General features: G+C 42.2%; 1 protein-coding gene across 3 annotated transcripts in view; it reads right to left on the bottom strand.

Moving 5' to 3' along the window:
* ccdc90b (coiled-coil domain containing 90B) overlaps window positions 1–19,262 on the bottom strand; it is a 47,850-nt gene extending 28,588 nt beyond the window's left edge. For all 3 annotated transcript variants that reach the window (XM_063053954.1, XM_063053953.1, XM_063053952.1), the window contains exons 1-2: window positions 18,986–19,262; window positions 7,585–7,701 (exon numbers count right to left, since the gene is read on the bottom strand). In XM_063053954.1, coding sequence (XP_062910024.1) covers window positions 7,585–7,701; window positions 18,986–19,091 — 223 coding nt within the window. In that variant the 5' untranslated portion in view covers window positions 19,092–19,262. The remainder of the gene's footprint in view (window positions 1–7,584; window positions 7,702–18,985) is intronic.
* Window positions 19,263–19,850: the final 588 nt, after the last annotated feature.

Below are 19,850 nucleotides of genomic sequence, written 5' to 3'. Positions count from 1 at the left end.
ATCTCTCCTCATAAATTAACCCCTTAATCTCTGGAATCAACCTGGTGAACCTCCTCTGCACTGCCTCCAAAGCCAGTATATCCTTCCTCAAGTATGGAGACCAGAACTGCACACAGTACTCCAGGTACAGCCTCACCAGTACCCTGTACAGTTGCAGAATGACCTCCCTGCTCTTGAATTCAATCCCTATAGCAATGAAGGCCAACATTCCGTTTGCCTTCTTAACAACCTGTTGCACCTGCAAGCCAACTTTTTGCGATTCATGCATAAGCACTCCCAAGTCCCTCTGCACAACAGCATGCTGCAGTTTTTCACCATTTAAGTAATAATCTGCTCTTCTATTATTCCTTCCAAAATGGATGATCTCGCTTTAACCAATGTTGTATTCCATCTGCTAGACCTTGGCCCACTCACTTACCTATCTATATCCCTCTGCAGACTCTCCACATCCTCTGTACAATTTACTTTTCCACTCAGTTTAGTGTCATCAGCAAATTTTGCTACGCTACACTCAGTCCCCTCTTCCAAATCATCAATGTAAATGGTAAACAGCTGCAGGCCCAGCACTGACCCCCTGTGGCACCCCACTCACCACTAACTGCCAACCGGAGAAACACCCATTTATACCAACTCCCTGCCTTCTATTGGTTAACCAATCCACTATCCATGCCAATACACTTCCTCCGACTCCATGCATCCATATCTTATTTATAAGTCTCTTATGCAGCACCTTATCGAACGCATTCTGGAAATCCAAGTATACGACATCCACCTGTTCCCCTCTATTCACTGCACTCATTCTGTCCTCAAAGAACTTCAGTAAGTTTGTCAAACAGGACCTGCCCTTTCTGAATCCATGCTGCGACTGTCAAATGGAACCACTCCTTTCTAAATTTTTCACTACTTCTTCCTTAATGACAGCTTCAAGCATTTTCCCGACTACAGATGTTAAGCTGACTGGCCTATAGTTGCCCATCTTTTGCCTACATCCTTTTTTAATAAGTGGCATGACATTTGCTGTCTTCCAATCTGCCGGAACCTGCCCAGAGTTCAGAGAATTTTGGTAAATGATTACCAATGCGTCTACTATAACCTCCGCCAATTCCCTCAACACCCTGGGATGCATCCCATCAGGACCAGGGGACTTACCTACCTTCAGGCCCTCTAGTTCGCTCATCACTATCTCTTTAGTGACAGTGATTTTATCGAGGTCCTCACCTCCCATTTTGTCGATAACATCATTCTTTGGCATATTAGATGAAACGTATCAACTCCTGCCTGAGAAGCAACTTGGATCCACTCCAATTTGCCTACTGTCACAACAGGTTAATAGCAGATGCCACTTCATTGCCTCGTTCCTCAGCCCTGGAACACCTGGACAGTGAAGATGCATACATCACCATGCTCTTCAATGACTACAGCTCTGCAATCGACATTATCGTCCCCTCAAAACTAATTAGTAAGCTCTATAACCTAAGAATTCCTCTACCACATCGCACATTCTCCTAATGTGTCCAAGGCTTTCTGCTCACTCCCTGCTTCTTTAACACTACTTACTCCTCCATCTATCTTCGTATCCTATGTAAACTTGGTTTCAAAGCCATCAATTTCATAATCCAAATCGTTAACATATAACGAGAAAAGCACCAACAGCAACATCTGTGGAACATTACCAGTCACCAGATGTCAGCCAGAAAGGGCCCCTCTTATTCCCAACTCTTTGCCTCCTGCCGGTCAGCCAATTTTCCATCCATGCCAGTATCATTCCTCTAATATCATGGCTCTTATCTTGCCTTACATAGGCCCTTTGAACATCCATTGACTCACTTTTGTCTATCCTGCCTGTTATTCCCTCAAAAAACTCCAGCAGATTTGCCAGGCAAGATTTCTGCTTAAGGAAATGATGCTGACTTTGGCCTATTTTACTGTGTGCCTGCAAGTACCCCAAAACCTCATCCTTAATAATGGACTCTTAACATCTTACTAATCACTGAAGTCAGGCTAACTGGTCTATAATATCTTTTACCTCCCTCCCTTCTTAAAGCGTGGACTGACATTTTTTAATTTACCAGTCCTCCGGAATATTCCAGAATCTAGTGATTCTTGACGTTCATTACTAATGCCTCACAATCTCTTCAGCTACCTCTTTCAAAACCCTGGTGTATAGTTCATCTGGTCCAGGGAACTTATCTACAAGCAGACCTTTCTGTTGCCCAGCACCTTCTCCTTAGTAATAGTGACTACACTCACTTTGCCTCAACTCACTGGAATTTCTGGTGTCCTCCACAGTGAAGACTAACGTAATAATTATTCAGTTTGTCTGCCATTTCTTTGTTCCCCATTACTATTTCTCCAGCATCATTTTCCAGTAGTCTGATGTCCACTTTTGGCTCTCTTTTAATCCTTATATCTGAAAATTAATTTCTTATCCTCTTTTATATTATTGGCTGGCTTGCCTTCATATTTCATCTTTTCTCTCAAGGCTTTTTTAGTTGCCTCCTGTTCGTTTTTAAAAGCTTCCAAATCCTCTAACTTGCCACTAATTTTTGCTCTACTGTATGCCCTCTCTTCTGCTTTTATGCTGTCTTTGACTTCCCTTGTCAGACACAGTTGCCTTATCTTCCCTTTAGAATACTTCTTTCTTGCGATGAACTGGTCCTGCGTTTTCCAAATTACTCCCAGAAACTCCAGTCATTGCTGCTCTATGTCTTCCCTGCTCGTGTCCCTTTATAATCAACTTTGGCCACTCCTCCTTCATGCCTCTGTAGTTATCTTTACTCAACTGCAATACCAATACATCTGATTTTAGCTTTTTCCTCTCAAACTGCAGAGTGAATTCTATTATATTATGATATCTGCTTCCTAAGTGTCCCTTTACCTTAAGCTCCCTAATCAAATCTCCATTACACAACACCCAACCCAGAATTGCTTTTTTGTTCCCTTTCCCTATGCTTCTCATGATTTTATACACCTCTATAAACTCATCCCCCACCAGTCCACTATGCTCTAAAGCACAAAGTCTTAGCCTGCCCAGCTGCTTCCTATAACTGAGACCCTCGAGCCTTGACAAAATTCTTGCACATCTTCTTTACACTCTTTTCAGCCCAGTCCTTCCTATTACAGGGTGACCAAAATTGTACACAATACTGCAAGTGCAGCCTCACTAATGTCTTGTACACCATCAACAATGTTCCATCTATTATACTCTGCATGATTGCTCAAGGCTAGCATGCCAAACAACTTCTTCACCACCCTCTCTTCATGTGATGCCACCTCCAGCAAACCATGTACCTGTAGTTCTTGACCTCTCTGTTCCACAGCACTCCTCAAGGCGCTACCCTGAATAGACAATAATAATAACCTTTCTGCAGGATGGGGGGGTATCTCTGAAACAGAATTAGCTTGTTTAACTCCTTCCCTGTTCTGACAAAATGTCTCTGAGCTGAAACATTAACTGTGTATCTTTCCACGGACACTGCTTGACCTGGAAAAAAATCAGGTGTGTTGCTCCCTCTCTGTTCCTCAAACAGAAGACTGTTTCGCACGAGATCTTGTTCCAAACTCAGCAGTAATTTACCCGTGAGCATATTGTCTCCGGGTAACACAGGAAATGCAGCAGCCTACTTACACACACACACAGACACAAAGCAAAACAGATTTAGAGTCATTATTATGCATTGACTGAGGGATGACCAGTCTACTCATCAACCTTTTCATTTCAAATGGAAACATCTTCAGGCGAGTAGACAGAATCTCATCTAACGATGCCTCTGTAGGTGATTGGTGCAATGTGGAGCCTCAGCACTTCATGAGAACCTTTGTATCACAGCTCTCTAAAACTCTGAGAGATAAAGTTAGAAATCTATTCCACTTGGTCAGGAATCATAAATAAAGGGGAAAATTACATATCAAAAAGCTTTCCTAAAATAAAACTGTGTTAGCTGTGCGTGGCTCCATGCAGTTTTCCCGGCTTGTTGTAGAATTGGACACCATGATAGTAAGGGCTTCTAGGTTCTCAGCCAGGCCTTTAGAGAAATCCACAAATTTTTTTTACAAATACGTCATTAACAGCAGAATAATAAACTGAAATGATCCTTCAGTGAAATGTGCACACCTGGGGCACAGATCATCTTCTCTGATCATATCTTTACCATTTGCATTAACTTAATTAAAATGTGATAAATGGATACAAGATTCAGTCAATTCACACACTTGACTAGAGGCACTGAGTATTTGCATTTAGATGATGCTTTCAACACATAACTGTTCCATGCACTTCATGTGCCACTAAATCACAGAACAGAAACTTTAAGGACACCTAAAGCTTTAGCAAAGCTGAATTTTAAGGAGATGAAGGAGACAGATTTAGTGAGGGAATTTCTGAGAGCAGCCTCAGTAGCTGAAGTACAGGCTTTCGCTGTTCAGGGAGATTATAATTAATGATTGATTGTTTCCCTGTATAGAGATGATCAAGAGCAAAGATCATACAGGCTAACATTCCCTTTTTCAGATGATCAAGAACAAGTATGTATTAGCTTCTACAAATGAACAGGTCAATATCCAAACCTGTCGGGCACTGGTATTTTAAGATATGGTGGAAAGCAGATAGAAATAAAAACAAATAATGATTTTTACAGACAATCATGTCTGTAAAATCCTGATAGTAGAATGGCTCCTAACTTTAGAAAACAGATGTTAGATTATACCTTTTTTTCCCATCTCATTCATGATAATCCCATTTGCCTGCACTGGCCCATTTGTTTGTACATCTACTTAGATATAACCATATAACAATTACAGCACAGAAACAGGCCATCTCGACCCTCTAGTCCGTGCCAAGCTCTTACTCTCACCTAGTCCCACCGACCTGCACTCAGCCCATAACCCTCCATTCCTTTCCTGTCCATATAGCTATCCAATTTAACTTTAAATGACAACATCGAAACTGCCTCAACCACTTCTGCTGGAAGCTCATTCCACGCAGCTACCACTCTCTGAGTAAAGAAGTTCCCCCTCATGTTACCCCTAAACTTTTGCCCTTTAACTCTCAACTCATGTCCTCTTGTTTGAATCTCCCCCACTCCCAAAACAGCCTCTCCACATCAACTCTATCTATCCCCCTCATAATTTTAAACACCTCTATCAAGTCCCCCCTCAAGCTTCTACGTTCCAAAGAATAAAGACCCAACTTGTTCAACCTTTCTCTGTAACTTAGGTGATGAAACCCAGGTAACATTCTAGTAAATCTTCTCTGTACTCTCTCTATTTTGTTGACATCATTCCTATAATTCGGTGACCAGAACTGTACACAATACTCCAAATTTGGCCTCACCAATGCCTTGTATAATTTCAACATTACATCCCAACTCCTATACTCAATGCTCTGATTTATAAAGGCCAGCATACCAAAAACTTTCTTCACCACCCTATCCACATGAGATTCCACCTTCAGGGAACTATGCACCATCATTCCTAGATCCCTCTGTTCTACTGCATTCTTCAATGCCCTACCATTTACGATGTATGTCCTATTTTGATCAGTCCTACCAAAATGTAGCACCTCACATTTATCAGCATAAACTCCATCTGCCATCTTTCAGGCCAGTTAGAAGAGTGGGCTAAATCTCTCTGCAAGCTTTGAGAACCTACTTCATTATCCACAACTCCACCTATCTTAGTATCATCTGCATACTTACTAATCCAATTTACCACTCCATCATCCAGATCATTAATGTATATGACAAACAACATTGGACCCAGTACAGATCCCTGAGGCGCACCACTAGTCACCGGCCTCCAATCTGACAAACAGTTATCCACCACTACTCTCTGGTGTCTCCCATCCAGCCACTGCTGAATCCATTTTACTACTTCAATATTAATACCTAACGATTGAACCTTCCTAACTAACCTTCCGTGTGGAACCTTGTCAAAGGCCTTACTGAAGTCCATATAGACAACATCCACCGCTTTACGCTCGTCAACTTTTCTAGCAACCTCTTCAAAAAATTCAATAAGATTTGTCAATCAAAACATTCCACGCATAAATCCATGTTGACTGTTCTTAAGCTGACCCTGTTTATCCAGATAATTATATACATCATCTTTACGAATACTTTCCATCAATTTACCCACCACTGACATCAAACTCACAGGCTGATGATTGCCAGGTTTACTCTTAGAACCCTTTTTAAACAATGGAACAACATGAGCAATACGTCAATCCTCTGGCACCATTCCCGTTTCTAATGACATTTCAAATACTTCTGTCAGAGCCCCTGCTATTTCCACACTACCTTCCCTCAAGGTCCTAGGGAATATCCTGTCAGGACCTAGAGACTTATCCACTTTTATATTCCTTAAAAGCACCAGAACTTCCTCTTCTTTAATCATGATAGTTTCCATAACTTCCCTACCTGTTTCCCTTATCTTACACAATTCAATATCCTTCTCCTTAGTGAATACCGAAGAAAAGAAATGTTCAGAATCTCCCCCATCTCTTTTGGCTCCACACATAGCTGTCCACTCTGATTCTCTAAGGGACCAATTTTATCCCTCACTGTCCTTTTGCTATTAATATAACTGTAGAAACCCTTTGGATTTATTTTCACCCTACTTGCCAAAGCAACCTCATATCTTCTTTTAGCTTTTCTAATTTCTTTCTTAAGATTCTTTTTACATTCTTTATATTCCTCGAGCACCTCATTTACTCCATGCTGCCTATATTTATTGTAGATCTCTCTCTTTTTCCGAACCAAGTTTCCAATATCCCTTGAAAACCATGGCTCTCTCAAACTTTTAACCTTTCCTTTCAACCTAACAGGAGCATAAAGATTCTGTACCCTCAAAATTTCACCTTTAAATGCCTTTTAAACACTGTGAATGTATCTGCTGCCATCACTTCCTCTAGCAGCTTGTCCAGATATTCAGGACAAAACCTATCCTCTGATCTCCTTTAAATTTTCTTCCCTATCACTTTAAGCTTGTTCTAGACTGCCTGTCCTGGGAACAAGATTCTGATTTTCTAGCATATCCATGCCCCTCATAATTTCAAAAACTTCTATAAAGTAACCCTCAGCCTCCTCCATTCCAGTGAGATTTGATCCAGCATATCCAATCTCTCCTTATAACTACAGTCCTCAACAGCAGCCAAAATCCTGGTCAATCTCTTCTGCACTTTCTTTATGCTATCATATCCTGCAGTGCGGTGGCCAGAACTGTAGACAAGTTCAGGAATTAGGGAAAATAAACTTTGGTCAGGGAGAACCAATGGTTATCAACAGAGTACCTAGGCTCATTTTTTACAAGAATAAAGTTGAATGGAAGAATTCTAGAGGAAGAATGAGAACATTAGAAATGATAGAGGAATGTACAATAAGAGTATTGGTGCATTTTTCCCTTCAAGATATTTCCACAGAAAGTAAAAGAAACCACCAAACTTTAACTTAGAAAGCAAACAATTGGTAAAAATCACAGTGCATAAAATTTTAATAATCAGTCCAACTGAAGAAAATAAAATCTCCGACAAATACCTCAGGTTAAAGTGAAACTCAGAAATGGTAAGGTACAATGCTTTCTTCTCACCATTACTTTGCAGCTCCAGGACTAAAGCATGGGTATCAAAACTCATTCTCCTCTGTTCTTGAGACAATAAATCAACCTTTGGGTCATATGCACATGACGAGGTAGCAGCAAAAAAACCTGCAGACAGACAAAACAAATCAGCTTCAGTTGCCTGTACATGTTTAATGTCCCTGACATCACGGTCATGAAATATCCAACCCATAGACCAGAATGGTTTCTTTTGTTGCTCAAAGAAAGAGTCTACAGTGCACAAACCATTTATTACTTAAGGTACTTCCAGTTATCACAGAACAGTACAGTGTGTACTACTATGCATATATAGTATGTTGTGCCACCCTATATAAATCTACTCCATGCTCAATCTAACTCCTCCCTCCAACACAGTTCAGAAACCTTTGTTTCTTACAACCATGTGCTTATCTCTCTGTTGCCCATGAAGGAAATAAAATATGGAAGAAAACAGTGAACACGAATGAGTCAAGGACAGTGGAAGTAGACAAACCAATTGTCTTTGTTCTTGCCATGAGGTTGAAGGAATGGAGGTTGCCATTGTATGAAGCTGCACTGCATCCTCTAAATTAAAACACTGATTTTGCTTGGCTGAAAGCAAAGACACAATGATGCACCATGTACTCTGCTGGATTAGAGATCATTTCCAAATAAAAAGTTATTTGTGAGGTGTTCTTTGGTATGATATAACATGCAGGTTTGTGAATGGTGGGGTGTGTGTCTGCCGAGTGATTTGAGCTGGATACTGGTCTGGTAACTGATTTGGAACAAACAGCCATAAATTACCAGTTGTAATTATTTGTGGAAGAGGGAAATAAATTGATGCTGACTTGGACCAGAGTCAATAAGAAGGTGATACAGGTCAGTCAGATGACCTTGATCCAATGCATTGTCTGAATGGATATGGAGCTTCAAATGAAAAGGCATAACAACTCTGGAAACGAACTATTGCAAGGAAGAACCCCCATGCCAGGGGGCTGGGAGAAGAAAGCATCGATTGCCTGGCCAATGGGAGTTGTCCTATTTTGGTTTTATAACTTGGAAAAGTGGTCTGAGTGAGCATTGGAACAACACTAACAATAGAATCCATGTGTTAAATTGTTGGCCTGGGGTTGTTTGTGCAGGGACAATAAAGTACGAGCTTCAATTAATTAGGAGTTGTGTAGTGAGTTTCGTCACCTAGTTTTGTTGATGATCCACAACAGGAGTCTGTGAAAAAGAGCTTCTTTTTAATTAGAGTGGTAAGGCCTAGCTTCGCGGCAGTTTCTCTGGGTTGAGGTGCGACCAATCAGCGAGAGGCATTCATTTAGAAAGGGAGAATACAGGTAAGGCAGGTGCAAGCAGAGCGGCTGTTCTTTGAGTGGCCAATCTATGAGTGTGCCAGTCTTTAGAGTGGCTTTGGCTCATCGGGCTTGGGTGAGGTAGACAGTCTTGTAAATTACTCTCTCTGTGTTATTTGTTCATTCTTCATCTATTAGGGCATAGTATAGTAATAACGGTTCCAGAGGCAGTGTTTTGTACTGCATGTGGGATGTGGGAAGGCTGGGAGACTGGAGGTCTCCAAGATAAATACATTTGCACCAAGTACCTCAAGCTACAGCTCTTGAGGGAACATATTAAGGAACTAGAACTGCAGCTCAATGACCTTTGACTCATACAGGAGAATTAGGAGGTGATAGACAGGAGCTACCGGGACGTAGTCACCCCTAGGTTGCAGGAGACAAGTAACTGGGTGACTGTCAGGAGAAGTAGGGAAAATGCACAACCAGTGCAGAGTACACCTGTGGCTGATCCCCTCAATAATAAGTATATCACTTACTGGGGGTTGCCATAGTGACTGGGTCTCTGACACTGAGTTTGGTGCTATGGCTCAGAAGAGTAGAGAGGAGAGGAGGACTACAGTTTTGAAAGGAGGTTTTTAGTCAGAGGAACAGAGATGAGGTTCTGTGGGCTCAACAGACATGCCTGGATGGTATGCTGCCTCCCTGATGCCAAGAGCAGGGAAGTGTCGGATTGTGCCCACTGCATTCTCAAGGGTGAGGGTAAACAGCCAGAAATCTTGGTGTATATTGTCACCAATGACATAGGTAGACAAGGTGAGGAGGTCCTGAAGAGAGATTTTAGGGAACTAAGTAGAAAGCTGAAAAACAGGATCTCTAGATTGTTTCTTGTGCCACATGCCAGTGAGGGTAAGAATAGGATGATTTGGAGGGTGAATGCATGGCTGATGAACTGGTGCAAGGGGCAGGGGTTCAGGTTTATGGATCATTGGGATCTCTTCTGGGGAAGGTATGACCTATACAAAAGGAACGGGTTACACCTGAACCGGAAGGGGGTCTAATATGCTTGTGGGCAGGTTGGCTAGAGTTGTTTGAGTGGGTTTAAACTAATTTGGCAGGGGGATGGGAACTGGAGCGGTAATGTTTAAGATGAGGTAGTTGGGTTACAAGCAGAGGCAATGTGTAGTGAGACTCCTAGCAAGGAGTGGCTGATGATAGGGTAAAATTGCAGTCAACAGGATGACTTGCAATATAAAAGGTGGACAAAATCAAAAAAGGTGAATACAGGACAAAAGATGTTATATTTGAAGGGGCGCAATATATGGACTAAGGTCAATGAGCTTGTAGCACAGTTACAGATTGGCAAGTATGATGTTATAGGCATCACTGAATCATGGCTGAAAGAAGATTAGAGCTGGGAGATTAACGTCTAAGGAAACACATTGCACAGGTTTCGCCGGCCATCCGAAGGTAGAGCGTTCCTATGAAACGGTTCGTAAGCCGAAATGTCGTAAAGCGAAGAAGCAATTACCATTTATTGATATGGGAAAAATTTGTGAGCGTTCGCAGGCCCAAAAATAACCACCAAATCATGCCAAATAACACATAAAACCTAAAATAACAGTAACATATAGTAAAAGCAGGAATGATATGATAAATACACAGCCTATATAAAGTAGAAATACTTTTCCACAATCATCACTGCACTGTTCTCCATAGCGAAAATCTCACGCAAGCGCCGTCAGCAGAAAATCTCACGCAAGCGCTGTTGGCAAAAACACGGCGCAAGCGCTCTCCAGTAATCTTTAAGCTATGAAGCTGCCAAATCATACCAAATAACACGTAAAAATACACAGCCTATATAAAGTAGAAATAATGTATGTACAGTGTAGAATCACTTACCGGAATTGGTTCAGTGCCGAGCACACTGATGATGGTGTGTTCGGCTGAGTTGTCACAGGTTGGTTGGTGCAGTGGCCCCCACCCTCCAGGCCGCCGACTGATACCGATCCGTGAAGCATGCAGGGGTGCAGCAGTAGCCGGGAGGCACACAACACATCTTTAAGAAAAAAGCTGAAATAAACATGCTAATTAATTAGGTGCCACCTGGCACGTAATTGTCGGCCCAGATCAGTACCGATTTCCGATTGCGTCGTCTCTGATCTGGGCCAACAATTACGTGTCGGGCGGCACCTAATTAATTAGCATGTTTATTTCGGCTTTTTCCTTAAAGATGTGCTGTGTGTCTTCCGGCTACCGCTGCATTCTCCATGAATCGGTATCTGTCCGCGGCCTGGGGGTTGGGGTGGTGGGACACTGGGGTGTCATCTCGTTGTCTGTTTCCATTAGAGCAGGCAGCTCATCTTCTCCTATGACTGCCCGCCTCGATGTTGAAAGTCCAGGTTCGTCGTCTGCTGTGGCTGATGTGGAAGGCTTGTTTGATTGCTGAGCCTCGCGCATTTTTCTATCATACAGTTCTTTGTAAGGACTCAAACCATCTTGCAAATATCCCCTAAACCTACGTACCCTTTCAAAATTAAAGTCATGCTTTATCATTGCAGCGAAAATCTCACGCAGTTGCTTCACGTTCAGTTCGCTACTGCATTCGGTTTCGATTGTTATCCTTTCTTCTTCCGATTGCATCAGCTCTTCATCTATCAGTTCTTGGTCATGTGATGCCAAAACCTCTTCAACATCATCTTCAACAGCTTCCACAAGCCAAACTCACCTTGTCCTTGCTTCGTTCACCACGATTGAAACGCTTAATTATGTCTAGTTTTACGCTAAGTATAACACCCTTACGAGCTCTTTTAGGCTTTCCTGATACCGTAGATCTCATCTTGCAAAGGGCTGGTCACAGGCACGTGTTTAAGCAATGCCAGCGAGAATGCCGTTCCGAATCCGGGAGAGAGCGGCTGCTCGGGGCGCGTGCTGCTTTTATCGTGCACTGATTCTTTCCCGCGCTGCTTTTTTCTGTAACAGTGAAAACACCTTCTGAAAGCGAAAACAGGGAACTAATGTAGGTCTTTCGTAACAGTGAGGTTTCGTAAAGCAAACATTCGAAAAGCGGGGGACACCTGTATTGAAAGGATAGGCAGGAAGGCAGGGGGTTGGCGTGGCTCTGTTGGTAAAAAATGAAATCAAGTCATTAGAAAAAGGTGACATAGGGTTGGAAAATGTTGAATCATTGTGGGTAGAGCTAAAGAACTGCAAGGGTAAAAGGACCCTGATGAGAGTTATATGCAGATTCCCAAACAGTAGAAAGAATGTGGTCTTTAAGTTACAATGGGAAATAGAAAATGTATACCAAAAGGGCAATGTTACAATCGTAATGGGTGATTTCAATACGTAGGTAGATTGAGACAATCAGGTTGGTGCGGGATTCCAAAAGAGGGAGTTACTTGAATGCCTACGAGATGGCTTTTTAGAGCAGCTCACGGTTGAGCCCACTAGGAGATCAGCTATTTTGGATCGGGTGTTGTCCAATGATTAGAGAGCTTAACGTGAAAGAACCCTTAGGGGCAAGTGATCATAATATGATTGATGTCATTCTGATATTTGAGAAGAAGAAGCTAAAGTCAGATGTATCAGTATTACAATGGAGTAAAGGAAATTACAGAGGCATGAGAGAGGACTTGGCCAGAACTGATTGGAAAAGAACACTGGCAGGGATGATGGCAGAGCAGAAATGCCTGGAATTTCTGGAAACAATTCAGAAGGCACAGGATATATACATCCTAAAGAGGAAGAAGTATCCGTGTTCTGTAGGCTAGATGACACAACCATGTCTAACAAGAGAAGTCAAAGTCAACATAAAAGCCAAAGAGAGGACTTATAATAGAGCAAAATTAGCAGAAAGTTAAAGGATTGGGAAGCTTTTAAATACCAACAGAAGGCAAATAAAAGGTCATTAAGGAGGTAAAATGGAATATGAAAGTAAGCTAGCCAATAATATTAAAGAAGATACCAAAAGTTTCTTCAGATACATAATGTGTAAAAGCGAGGCAAGAGTGGATATCGGATTAAGAGGCATGAGAAAGGAGTTGGCAATTGGAAAATTTTGGAAAACAATGATGGAAAAGTCTTAATGGGGGACAAGGAAATGGCGGAAGAACTGAATAAGTATTTTGCATCAGGCTTCATTGTGGAAGACATTAACAGTATGGAGGAAGTTCCAGGTATCAGGGGTCATGAAGTGTGTGAAGTTATCTTTAATAGGGAGAAGATTCTTGGGAAACTGAAATGTCTGAAGGTAGATAAGTCAGCTGGACCATATTGTATACACCCCAGGGTTCTAAATGAGGTGACTGAAGAGATTGTGGAGGCATTAGTAATAATGTTTCAATAATCACTAGTTCTGGAATGGTTCCAGAAGACTGAAAAATTGCAAATGTCACTCAACTCTTCAAGAAGGGAGAGAGGCAGAAGAAAGGCAATTATAGACTAATTGTCTGACCTCAGTGTTGGGAAGATGTTTGAGTCGATTATTAAGAATGAGGTCTCAGGGTACTTGGAGGCACATGATGAAACAGGCTATAGTCAGCATAGTTTTTTCAAGGGAAAACCTTGCCTGACAAATCTACTGGAATTCTTTGAAGAAATTACAAGCAGGATAGACAAACAAGATTTGGTTGATGTTGCGTACTTGGATTTTCAGAAGGCCTTTGACAAGGTGCCACACATGAGGCTGCTGAACAATCTATGAGCCCATGAAAGATACAGGAAAGATCCTAGCATGCATAAAGCAGTGGCTGATTGGCAGGAGGCAAAGAGTGGGAATAAAGGGAGCCTTTTCAGGTTGGCTGCCAGTGACCAGTGGTGTTCACACAGATGTCTAGGTCGGGACTAGTTCTTTTATGTTATACAGTAGGTCAGTGATTTGGATGATGGAATTGATGGTTTTGTTGCAAAGTTTGCAGATGATATGACGATAGGTGGAGTATTATGAGCAGTTCTGGGCACCTTATATGAGAAAGGATGGCTGAAACTGGGAAGGGTTCGAAGGAGGTTCATAAAAATGATTCCAGGATTAAACAGCACGTCACATGAAGAGTGCTTGATGGCTCTGGGCCTGATTTCACTGGAATTCAGAAGAAGAAGAATAATGAAAGATATCGAACAGTGAAAGGCCTTGATAGAGTGAATATAGACAGGATGTTTCCTATGGTGGGAAAGTCTAAGACCAGAGGACACAGCCTCAGAATAGAGGGGTGTCCTTTTAGAACAGAGATGAGAAGAAATTTCTTTAGCCAGAGTGGTAAATCTATAGAATTCTTCGTCATGGGCAGCTGTGGAGACCAAGTTTTTAATGTATGTTTAAGGCAGCAGCTGATGGATTCTTGATTAGTCAGGGCATGAAGTGATAGGTGGGGGTTGGGGGGGGGGAGGCATGAGTTTGAGGCTGGAAGAAAAATGGATCAGCTGTGATGAAATGGCAGAGCAGACTCAATGGGCCAAATGGCCTAATTCTGCTCCCATAGCTTATAGTGTTATGAATGGCCAACTTAGCAGTCTCTTAAATGCCCCTATACTATCAGCCTTTTACCATTAACCCCAGCAATATGCTTCAGACACCTACCATACCAACCTCTGACAAATCCCCTAAACTTTCCTCCACTCCCTTTAATCTGATGTCCTCTGGTATTATCCACTCTGCCCAAAGACTAGCTGTCCACTCTATCAAGCCTCTCATGACCTTATACACCTCTAGAGCCCCAAAGATAAAATTCCTAGCTCACTCAACCTCATAAGACATGTTCTCTCCTCTGCACCCTCTCTAAAGCTTTCACATTCTTCTTATAATGAGATCACCAGAACTGAATGCAATACTTCAAGTCTAACTCAAGCTTTATAAAGTTGCAACTTTACCTCTTGGCTCTTGAACTCAGCTCCCAGACTAATGAAGGTCAATACATCAATGGCCTCCTTAACCACTCTATCTACTTGCACAGCAAGTGATCTACAGATGCGGACCTCAAGATCCCTCTGTTGCTCCACACTGCTAAGAATCCTGCCACTATCGTTGTACTTCACCTTCAAGTTTGATATTCTAAACTGTATCACTTCATACTTTTCTGGAATGAACTCCATCTGCTATTTCCCCACCCATCTCTGTATCTTTTCTATAAACAGTTGTAGCCAAAGACAACCTTTCACATGATCCACAACACTATCAACATTTGTGTTATCTGCAGCCTTTCACTTCCTTGTTCATGTCTTTTATAATAATCACAAAGTGTAGGAGGTCCCAGCACAGATTCTTGTGGGACACCACTGGTCACTGTCCTCCAGGCAGAATAAGCTCCATCTACTATCCCTTCTGTGGGAAGCCAATTCCAAATCCATGCAGCCAAGTTTCCCTGCATTCCGTGCCTCATGATTTTCTAGATAAGCCTACCATGGGGAACTTTGTCAAAAGCCTTACTAAAATCCATAAAGAGCACACCCACTGCTCTACCTTCATCAATTTGTTTTGTCACCTCTTCAAAATCTCAGTTCTCATTTCTGGTCACCTCACTGCAGAAAGCATGTGGAAACTATAGAATGGGTGCAGAGGAAATTTACAAGGATGTTGCCTGGATTGGGGAGCATGCCTTACGAGAATAGGTTGAACGAACTTGGCCTTTTCTCCTTGGAGCGACAGAGGATGAGAGGAGACCTGATAGAGGTGTATAAGATAATGAGAGGCATTGATCATGTGTATAGTCAGACGTTTCTCCCCCAGGGCTGAAATGGCTAACACAAGAGGGCACGGTTTTAAGGTGCTTGGGAGTAGGTACAGAGGAGATGTCAGGGGTAATTTTTTTTTTAGCAGAGAGTGGTGAGTGCATGGAATGGGCTGCCGGCGACTGTGGTGGAGGCAGATACAACAGGGTCTTTTAAGAGACTTCTGGATAGGTACATGGAGCTTAGAAAAATAGAGGGCTATGAGTAACCCTAGGTAATTTCTAAAGTAAGTCCATGTTACTTTAAACTAAGGGCCTGTATTGTGCCCTATGTTTTCTATGTTTCTATGTTTAATAAGGCTCACGAGGCATGACATGCCCTTTAAAAACCATGTTCCTTTTCCTAATAACACTATGCTTCTCCAAATGCTCGTAAATCCTATATCTAGGAATCCACTCCATTAATTTGCCCAGCAGCGATGTGATCCTTACTGGTCTGTAATTCCCAGGATTATCGCTATTATCTTTCTTGGATAACAGAACAACATTCGCCATCCTCCAATTTTCTGGTATATTCATGTGTCCAAGGAAGACACGAAGATCATCGTCAATGGCTGGCATATAAACAGTGTGCCACAGGGCCTGTATCAGGGCTGCACTTACAGCTGGCTGCATGTTGTTCCCAAGCAAATTGACAAAAGACCTACTCTCAGGTCAGAGCCTTCAATAAAGCCGCACTTGCGTACGTGAAGCATGTCATTTTAAGGCACATGTAACTACAGTGATGTGTGAACATAGTGAAGCAGTAAGGTATAGATTTTCTGGTAAAATGTTCATTCACATAAAGGTTTAAGAAAAAACAAACCCATTTGCAACGCACACACAAAATGCTGGAGGCATTCAGCAGGCCAGGCAGGATGAAGGGCGTTGGCCCGAAATGTCAACTGTTTACTCTTTTTCATTGATGCTGCCTGTACTGCTGAGTTTCTCCAGCATTTTGTCTGTGTTTCTTTGGATTTCCTGCATCTGCAGATTTTCTCCTGTTTGCGAAACAAACCCATTTACTGTATTCAGCTTTTTGAGAATGAAAGGGCATAATGAGCATTCTGCATGAGTACCGTGAGTATTTTCCATCAGTCTTCACTGTGGAAGCCACTAGCGGTATGCCCAACGTTGAAGGGCGTGAGGGAAGAGCAGTGAGAGTTGTAACTATTGCAAGGGAGAAGGTGCTTAAAAAGCTGAAAGACCGAAGGGTACATAAGTCACCTGGACCAGATGAACTGTATCCTAGGGTTCTGAAAAAGACTGCAGTACAGATTGTGGAGGCATTAGCGATGATCTTTCAAAAATATTGGACTCTGGCATTGGTGTTAGAGGACTGGAAACTTGCAAATGTCACTCCACTCTTTAAGAAAGGAGGAAGGCAGCAAAAAGGAAATTATAGATCAGTTAGCCTGACCTCAGTGGTTGGGAAGATGTTGGAGTCAATTGTTAAGGATGACGTTATTTAGTGCTTGGCGACACACAGCAAGATAGGACAAAGTCAGCATGGTTTCTTTAAGGAAAAATCTTTCCTGATGAACCTGTTTGAATTCTTTGAGATTACATGTAGGATAGATGAAGGGGATACAGTGGATGTTGTATATTTGGACTTTCAGAAGGCCTTTGACAAGGAGCCAGACATGAGGCTGCTTACCAAGTTAAGATCTCATGGTATTACAGACAAGTTACTGGTACGGTTAGAGCATTGGCTGATTGTTAGGAGGCAGCGAGTGGGAATAAAAGGATACTTTTCTGGTTGCCTGCCAGTGACTAGTGGTGTTCCGCAGGGGTCGCTGTTGGGACCGCTTCTTTTAATGCTGTATATCAATAATATAGATGATGGAACCGATGGCTTTGTTGCCAAGTTTGCAGATGATACGAAGTTTGGTGGAGGGGCCGGTAATGTTGAGAAAACAGGTAGGCTGCAGAAGGACTTAGACAGATTGGGCAAGAAAGTGGCAAATGACATACAATTTTAGAAAATGCATGGTCATGCACTTAGGTAGTAGAAATAAATGTGCAGATTATTTTCTAAATGGGGAGAAAATTCAAAAATCTGAGATGCAAAGGAACTTGGGAGTGCAGAACACGCTGAAAGTTAACTTGCAGGTTGAGTCGGTGGTGAGGAAGGCAAATGCCATGTTAGCATTCATTTCAAGAGGTCTAGAATACAAGAGCAGGGATGCGATGCTGAGGCTTTATAAGACACTGGTGAGGCATCACCTTGAGTATTGTGAACAGTTTTGGGCTCCTTATCTTTGAAATGATGTGCTGGCATTGGAGAGGGTTCAGAGGAGGTTCACGAGGATGATTCTGGGAATGAAAGGGTTATCATAAGAGGAAGGTTTGATAGCTCTGGGTCTGTACTTGCTGGAACTTAGAAGGATGAGGGAAGATCATTGAAAGAGCTAGACAGAGTAGATATGGGAAGGATGTTTGCCATGGTGGGGAGCCTAAGACAAGAGGGCACAGCCTCAGGATATAGGGGTATCCATTTAAAACAGAGATGCGGAGAAATTTCTTTAGTCAGAGGGTGGTGAATTTGTGGAATTTATTACCACAGGCAGCTGTGGAGTCCAGGTTGTTGGATGCATTTAAGGCAGAACTTTATAGGTTCTTGGTTGGACATGGCCTCAAAGGTTACGGGGAGAAGGCCGGGGAGTGGGACTGAGGAGGGAAAAAGGATCAGCCATGATTGAATAGTAGAGCAGACTCGATGGGCCAAATGGCCTAATTCTGCTCCATTATGGTCTTATTAAGGAGAGCCGGTAGTACACTGATGGTTACCTAAGTATCTGATTTCACTCTGGCTTAACAGGTTCACCCATCACACACTTTTGTAACAATTCCATTAGTTTATTACATAACTGCTGCTTTTCGGGGGAAAACCATGGATGTGATAAGAAGCAAGCACGGTGGCGGGGAGAGTTCCCTTCATTCGTTTGTCTCAGGTTCAGAGATGGTTGATTTGCGGGAGGGATTGTCACAGTGATTTTGGCCACTGGTAAAAGGGATGTGGGAGTGCAAATCAAAGTAATGCAAATGCCGGAAAACTGAAATGAACACAGCAAATACTGAAAACACGCAGTACGCTAGGCAGCAGCTGTGGAAAGACGTTTTGTAGCAGATGTAGCAGCTGAGCAAATTCAGGAGAAATCCTGTCAATACTTTATGAGAATGTAGGCAGGCTCAAGTCACTGCTGGGACAGAAGTGCTGGAGTTGGTCACGCCAAAGTTACTGAAAGATATCATGGTCTTTTTTTTTGTTCATTCGCTGAACAAAACCCCAAATTTATTCTTTTCCTGATTGTATTGTACTTTGGTACTTCTCCATAAATTAAGATCGCAAGGAAAATATTCAGAGGTTAGCCGAACGAGGATCATTCAGCATTAATTTACACTCACTGCGTTTTAAATACATCCTTGGACTTTCGGCTAACGAACGATGCAGGTCCAGAGCTCGGAAGTTGTACGTCTCTAATAAAGTTTTACAACGTCGTATCATCTTCATGTTCTTTCTCTCACCGTGCGCAACCTTTACGATTTATTTTCGATAAACAGTGATGTCAGGAGAGGGTAAACTACGGCTGGTATTTTAATTAGAGTAAGTGGTGAAATCCTATTCAACAAAATTAACACCGTCTCCATTCACCCTGATGTCATTTCCACCCACGAAACTCACAGCCTCGCGAGCTCATTGAGAAATCCCGGCACTGAAAATAGCATCTCCCTGTGGGCTGGAGTTATAATTACAGCCCTGTCTGAGGGGACCCAAAAGAACAGTACTGTATTCATTTTATTCATATTGTATCAATATTTTTTGGTTCCTCAAATCACTTGACTTTTACAGGAACGTAATTTCGCTTAATACAAAAGTTCATACTTCACCAAAAGAAATTTTTATATGTGTGATTTTAAACAAAATACTTTATTTTCCGCATCTTCTCTCAGAAGCAAGAGATTACTGTATATTGAACCACCCCGCCACTCATACTGTAGTTCCCTGCGCATTAAATAAAAGGCCGACGGGGGGACGCGGTCTACCAAAATTCTAGATGATAGTTTGATCATTTGGACTTATTCACAGCTGATCCCAATCATCACTAAATCAGTTTTTTCCATCAGGTCATTCAGCACCAAGAAACGCGGCCGAAATTGCCTGTTTCTAACAAGGCTTAACAATACTATGGCAAGTGAATTTGATGACGTGGGGCAGCCAATGGCACACAGCAAGTCCCCATGTTTAAGGGAGGAATGATGTTCTGGACAC

Source organism: Mobula hypostoma, chromosome 7 (assembly GCF_963921235.1).
Source record: "Mobula hypostoma chromosome 7, sMobHyp1.1, whole genome shotgun sequence".
Classification (NCBI taxonomy): Eukaryota; Metazoa; Chordata; class Chondrichthyes; order Myliobatiformes; family Myliobatidae; genus Mobula; species Mobula hypostoma.
The sequence above is the reverse complement of the archived record's forward strand: the minus strand, read 5'-3'. Positions and strand labels throughout refer to the sequence as shown.